The sequence below is a fragment of the Zea mays genome, chromosome 7, assembly GCF_902167145.1.
Source record: "Zea mays cultivar B73 chromosome 7, Zm-B73-REFERENCE-NAM-5.0, whole genome shotgun sequence".
In the NCBI taxonomy this organism is placed as follows: domain Eukaryota; kingdom Viridiplantae; phylum Streptophyta; class Magnoliopsida; order Poales; family Poaceae; genus Zea; species Zea mays.
Window position 1 is genome coordinate 174,324,432 of NC_050102.1, and position 6,417 is coordinate 174,330,848.

General features: G+C 44.7%; 1 protein-coding gene and 1 non-coding gene across 3 annotated transcripts; one reads left to right on the forward strand and one right to left on the reverse strand.

Annotated features, from left to right (window-relative positions):
- The first annotated feature begins 652 nt into the window (after nucleotides 1–652).
- Nucleotides 653–734, forward strand: TRNAS-GCU (transfer RNA serine (anticodon GCU)). The gene has a single exon. It is a non-coding gene; the product is annotated as a tRNA-Ser (tRNA).
- A 1,247-nt stretch (nucleotides 735–1,981) lies between these two features.
- Nucleotides 1,982–6,216, reverse strand: LOC103633415 (uncharacterized). Of its 2 annotated transcripts, XM_008655115.4 has the most exons (7): nucleotides 5,671–6,216; nucleotides 5,362–5,547; nucleotides 3,582–4,042; nucleotides 3,226–3,384; nucleotides 2,763–2,887; nucleotides 2,536–2,678; nucleotides 1,982–2,468 (listed from the first exon to the last, which is right to left on the reverse strand). In XM_008655115.4, exons 1-7 carry the CDS (start codon nucleotides 6,118–6,120, stop codon nucleotides 2,232–2,234), a joined length of 1,761 nt encoding a protein of 586 aa, XP_008653337.1. In that variant the 5' UTR covers nucleotides 6,121–6,216; the 3' UTR covers nucleotides 1,982–2,231. The 2 variants fall into 2 exon arrangements, with proteins under 2 accessions (XP_008653337.1, XP_008653336.1); XM_008655114.4 differs by having other exon boundaries at nucleotides 2,536–2,887; nucleotides 5,671–6,205.
- Nucleotides 6,217–6,417: the final 201 nt, after the last annotated feature.

Consider the following 6,417-nt stretch of genomic DNA (forward strand, 5'->3'; position numbering starts at 1 on the left):
CTCGGACAAAAAACTAGGCACGGTGGGCTAGCTCGGCACGGCCCGTTTACCTCTAAGCATGTTAAGCCCGCTTTTTTTGCACTAAAATGTGCTTTTCAGCCCGTTTTTTTCGTGCTAAATGGGACAACCCGGACCATTTAGGCCCGCTGCGGGCCGGGCTCGGACAGAGAATCAAGCCCACGGGCTTAGAAGACCCGATTCGGTTTCCTAACCATGCCTGGCGGGTCGGACCCAAAACAGGTCGTGCTTCACTGGGTCTGGACCGGGCCGGGCCGAGCGGCCCGTTTGGCCATCTCTAGCAACAACCTACCCTAGCCGGGTCACCCCCAAGGACTGGAATTCATATCATCATGGAAGAGTTTTGCTAGTGGCATTCCTTGCACACACTGTTGGCTAGAATTGCCGAATACTGCACGTCTGAAACTCTGAATATCTCATGTTCTTGCAACTACCGACCAGGTGGCTGCACAGAGACGCTCGGAACTGAACACGTCGCCGGCGAAGCGGTGGGCGAGCTCCTCAAAGCGGTGCACCACCAGCGACTCGTACTGGTATTCTCTGAGATGCACCGAGCTCACCATTCTATAAGTGATGTGAGTATTCCGAGTATTGCAAAATTCTATAACAAATATACCAGTTGCAAGACAACAACGACGCTTTGGCCGAGTGGTTAAGGCGTGTGCCTGCTAAGTACATGGGGTTTCCCCGCGAGAGTTCGAATCTCTCAGGCGTCGAATGTTTTTTATTTTTTTCTCTCTCTCTCCCATGCGACGTATGCAATGCAAGATTTTTTTTTTCCTTTTGAAAATGAATTTCCCGTATCGTCCCTTCATTGACACTACACTACTACAGGTTCCTCCATTTTCCAGCTCTTATAACTACTAACAAACATGTCTGTGTATTAGGATGGAGTTTATATCATGTGTTATGTATCCTAATACGTTTTAAAATCCGATTCTATATCTAACTCATATGTGCCTGTTGTAAAAAAAATGGACCGCGACACATTTAACTATTGATTTTGGTGCTCGACGACGACGACCAATGTAAGAGCCCAAGACACAATATATTAGAGTACTCATTGAATACCTATCAAAATAATACAAGAGTGCAAGACATAAGATGAAAGAAGTAGACGTAAAGGAACAAAGAAAAGTCTGTTTAGCGGCACCAGACACCAGACGTGTCCGGTGGTACATCGGACAGAGCATCGAATAGGAATGACGCATGTACCGAAGAAATGGCTAAAGAATAAGAGTGTGTCGGACACACAGGTATGCACCGAATAGAGCACCAAACGTACACCTGATACGACAACGACACTCAGAGAAGTATGTGTCATGTTTGAGGAGGTCCACAACTCAACAAGCATATCCAGTGTACCGCCAGATATCCGACCAGACAAGGTACACAGAGAGGTTGTAAAGCATCCCGAACGGTGTTACAACACACCAGTGTCTCCGATGTCACACCGGATATATCCACATCGGATAACCCAAGCTCAACTATTGGTAATGACTAATTCCAACAGGCTAGATGACATAGACAGCGAGTGCTATGTATACGACACTAACCAAGGCATTTAAAATTTCCAGGATTTCTTTTATATACAGAAAAAAATGTATTCTGGCCTTACAGAATCCACACCTCAGCAGGAATAGCAGCTGACCAGTTATGCACAGATGCATAGCGGTGTTGCCGTGTTTCTTTTAAAAAGAACAGGCCAAATTTCACCATTGTTCGAGTTCTTTGCCCTGAGGCCTGAGCAGAAGAGGAGCAGGAGCTATGCCTAGACTATCTCTAGCAGCCGCTTACTCATCTCTGTCTCCATATTTAAACTCCATTATTTAAATAATACATTCTATAGTACAAAAACAATGTTTTAGATAACAAATGATGGATAACCTGCTGGACACGGTTTTAGAGGATGGAGAAGAAAAAACAGCGCAGACAGAAAGTTTAAGCACAAGACAAAAGGTCCTTTTGCTACTAAAAACCGTAAGCGCATCGTCGTCGGTATATATTGTCATTTCCTGAGCTAAAACCATGTGTATCATGTATATACTGATTTACATTACATGCTGTCTTGTTTTGGCTTGAATGAGTATACGACGGTTACAGAGTTTTGATGACTCCTCATCTCTATTTTGTCTGCACAGGGGAAATCTAAACTTCAGATGATTTATATGGGTTCACGTCATGTATTTACAAGGTACGGTGTTCTAAGGCTGTCAGGACTGGGAAACGGCGAGACGGTGATCAAACTTCTGGTGGAGCTCCCTCGTGTGACCTCTGGATTTGCATGGGGTCGAAGGGATCAGTTCAAGCACGTCGCCCATTTTTAGCTCCTGGTTCCAGTTGTGGACGGCATGGCAGTTCAGCCTCAGCCTCAACGGCATCCCATAGTTTGAAGACCTTTTCAGTAGGTCCAGTATCGTCCAATTTTGGGGGATTTCTTGCACTGACATCTGCAAACACATAAAAAGTTACCTCTGTGGTTAATCAGAAGATACAACGTCAAAAGATAGGAGATACCTTTTCATTCTCCAGAAGTATTACAAGTACGGGCCCTTTGTGATCACATTGTTTTGAGTAGGACAACAGACAGGCGTCAGAGTGAGATGGGATAGTGTGCGTTTCCTTCGATGAAGCATCACATGCAAGTGATGAAGGATAGCCTGTGTTCAGAGTTTGACAGTGCCATGTAACCCATCTGACCCACTCAACAATTTCAGAAACAGAGGTGCAGCAACTCCGTTCACCTTCCTTATATCTCCAATGAGCAGCAATTCCGAACTCCGCCTGCAAATGCATGTCCCTCGTACGAATTTGGATCTCGAGTGGCAGCGTTTGTTCAGTGAGAACAACCGTGTGCAGGGACTGATACCTACACGTTAGCAAACATTCTTCAGTAAGCATTGCAGCTTACATTATTGCATATTGCTCTCTCGGTTCCAAAGTACAGTTGGCTTCAGCGTTGTACTAAGTCAAACTTATCTAACTTTGACTATTTTAAAAAGAAATGTTTTAATATCTACGAGTTCAAATAAATGCACCACCAAACATATTTCATAGAGAATCTAATTAAACAAATTTGATGGTATAAATGTTTATACATCTTTATATAAACTTGGTTGGAGTTAGAGAAGCTTGAGTTAGGGTAAGCCAAAGTGAACTATAACTTCGAACGGAGGGAGTAATTAGCATGAATTTACAAAGTAGTACCTGTTGGGTTTGGGGCTGTTGATATAATCTTTGAACTTGCCAGGAATTCTAGGCCATAGGTGATGGATAATCTCTAATGTGGCAAAACAATCAGCCTTATTCTCGAGAATAACACGCACCCCATGTATATCATAAATTTTATCCATGACCAGCTTCTTCCTAAAATGAAGCGAAATCACATTAGCACATTCAATGATACATTTCAGGCTCTCATCTTCATCAGATTGTTCAGTAAAGTTTGTCCAGGACTTCTTTACAAGGGATAATAAATTGCAGAATTACGTAACAACAGAAAAAAAAAGTTTTGTTCATTCTAGTGGTACCGACAAAATTAAAAGCAGAGTACTCTCTATTACCTTGCCATTTTTCTGTAGATGCTGTACATGCTCTTGTGCCTCCCATATATGGCATAATAGGATAGTCCTCTCACCTGAAGGGCTTGTTCAAGTCGTCTTGTTGCAGCTGCAATCATATCTATGTTATAGATCTCGATAAGTTTTGTTGACAGTTCATCAAAATTTTCTGGGTAAAGATACTTGAAGCACAGGTTTTCAAGTTGTTCCTTCCAATTCAAGATGCCCAACTGATTCGCCAAGGGAGCAAATATCTCCAACGTTTCCTTTGCAACGCTCTGCTGTTTAGTCTTGGACAAAGAATCCAGAGTCCTCATGTTGTGTAGCCTGTCAGCAAGCTTAATGAGCACAGCTCTTGCATCTTCCATTGCAAGGAAGACTATACGTAATCTGTCAGCTTCATCAATTCTACTGGCTGTATCGTTTCTACGAGCCAGTTTGCTCAGATGACTAAGATTTGAAACCTACAAAAAAGGCAACAAAACCATTGTTTAGTCAAATGAAGGTACGAGACACAATATCCTCATCGTGTCCAAAAGAATAAGCCAAGATGTCACAAGCAACTGAAGTTTCCTCTGCATATATTAGTTGTAAATGTGGACTTTAGACAACCAATAATAAATATCATTCATGAGCACAATAAACAAAACAAAAGACTTCCATATCCCGAAATAAATTGGTGTGACACCATAAACGAATCATTCTATTAAAAAAGAAAACGAAAGGGAAAGAATGGAAACAGGTAAGCATCATACAGCACAGTGCTGATTGGATCTGCTAACCCACCAGGAACTGATTTTACATTACACTAGATTCAGCAAGTGCCCATTATAATAATGTAGAGGTGATAGTAACGTGATACTGGGATAGACACAACAAGGACCCTTTCTAGAAGCTCCATGAACGAAGTAACGATCAATAAGTTCTGCCAGTCACAATCAGAGACATGGCAACACGCAATTCCCAGTCACGAATACGACTAAGCCAATAAATACCAGAAATAAAACTAGAGGAGTCCGAGAGAAGGTTTCTTTGCAGGACTGCAGTCGCTTGTGATCTGATCTTGCACTCCTGCGCCGCTTATGTTATGCTCAAGTGCAGGGCATCGATGACGTACTCTGATTTTGTTATGTTGTTGATATATGGTTGTAAATGTGGAATAGTAGTACTACCTGCAATAAAGGAGGCTTCACAAGCAATGTTAAATTCAACAAGGTTACTGTATAGTTGTTTTTTTAGAAAGGGCAGGAGAGCTGTGTTTCATTAATCAAAGAGAGAAAGAAGGCCTCTATACAACCCCAAAGCTCTCATACGGAGGTCATGTATCATGAGAGAAGGGAACACACCTCTAGGACAACAGAAAGAAAAAACACACCTAGCCCGACCCAAAACAGAAACTAATTAGTTCCACAAATGTCTAAGGCTTAGAGATTTTTGGCTCCATCCAGGCACCACAGGCTGTGCTGATGTGCTCATCCTTAAAATTAGACAAAATCAGATTAACAGAGGGAGATTCAGTCTTAAAAATACAATTAATTCTATGCTTCCATATACTCCAGGCTAAGATGATCAGGGAGTTCAATCATTTTCTTTTCTCTTTACTGATATTTTCTCGAAACCTTTCTCCACCATTCAGCAAAATTATTATCTTGTTGTCTGGAGGCCAAGTTTAAGAGGTTACTGTATAGTTGAATTATACTCATATCGGGTACTATCTATACAATCAAGGCATCACTATCGCCTGTGCCCAGACAATCATATCGAAAGGGATCAAAGTAATTACCCCTTTTACAAGGTCGGCGACACCGGCACCGAAATGCTCGGAGATGAAACCGTAGCCCAGGCCCGCGTCGTCGACCGTGTCGTGCAGCAGGCCGGCAGCAACGACGGCAGGGCCGGCGCCCAGCTCCGCGAGCAGCGCCGCTGTCTCCACGCAGTGTTGTAGGTACGGGTCGCCGCTCGCGCGCACCTTGGGGAACCAATCGCATATTCAAGCGAACGCAATTCCGTCACTTTTCAGCAGCTTGGAGTGCCAGACCCAGACCATGACCGAATAAATGCAAATGCGAGCAACCGGGACACGATCGGGTACCTGGCCGCGGTGAGCCGCTTCGGCGGCAGTGAAGGCTCTCCGCACGAGCTCGTCGCGGAAGATGGCGTGACGCGACTGTGCGCCGGCTATCAGCGCCGCGGACGGGCCGTCACCGCCCAGCGCCACGGCAGCACGGGCTCGGCTGGCAGGCGGAGCGCCGCGGCACGCCGCCCGGAGTTCCAAGGAGTCGGCAGAGCGCGAGAGAGGCAAGTACGGAGGGCTCCGGCACGCCCGCAGCTCGCCGGCGATCGGGGCGCCGCGAGCGGCGAGAAGCTCCGGTGATGGCGCTGGTGGCTGCGGGGCAAGGCAGGGGTGGGGGCGGCACTTGACCGGGCAGGAGACCGATGGTGTCATAGCTCGCCGGCGGTTGGCGCCTTTGGCGGCCACGCGAATGGAGGCTGGCTGGCTTGCAGGCGAAGGAGAAGTAGAGAGCGGTGATGGAAGAGGCATCGTGGTCTCGTGGAGAATGATTTAGGGAGTTGGGCTTGCCAGTTTCGCGCGGGGTGAAGAGGGAAGTTTCTGTTCGGCGCTAGTGTTCTTATCCGTATTGCACTCTAGAAGCCTATTTGGAACTAAAGTTTAGTTTAGTGTTAGATCGAATATTTAAATATTTATTATAAATATTAAATATAATTTAATCATAAAACTAAAACTAACTATACATCTAGAAACAAAACGACGCGACAAGTTTATCAAATCTAATTAATTTATGATAAGCAAATATTTATTGTAACATCTATGAACGGA

Bases quoted from the DNA above. Each gene is read 5' to 3' on its own strand.
- LOC103633415 (XM_008655114.4), bottom strand. From the start codon at position 6,120: ATGCCTCTTCCATCACCGCTCTCTACTTCTCCTTCGCCTGCAAGCCAG. The intron at 4,043-5,361 runs GTAATTACTTTG...CCTTTTTTGTAG, and splicing joins TCGCCGACCTTGTAAAAGGG to GTTTCAAATCTTAGTCATCT. The intron at 3,385-3,581 runs GTAATAGAGAGT...GCTTCATTTTAG, and splicing joins ATCTACAGAAAAATGGCAAG to GAAGAAGCTGGTCATGGATA.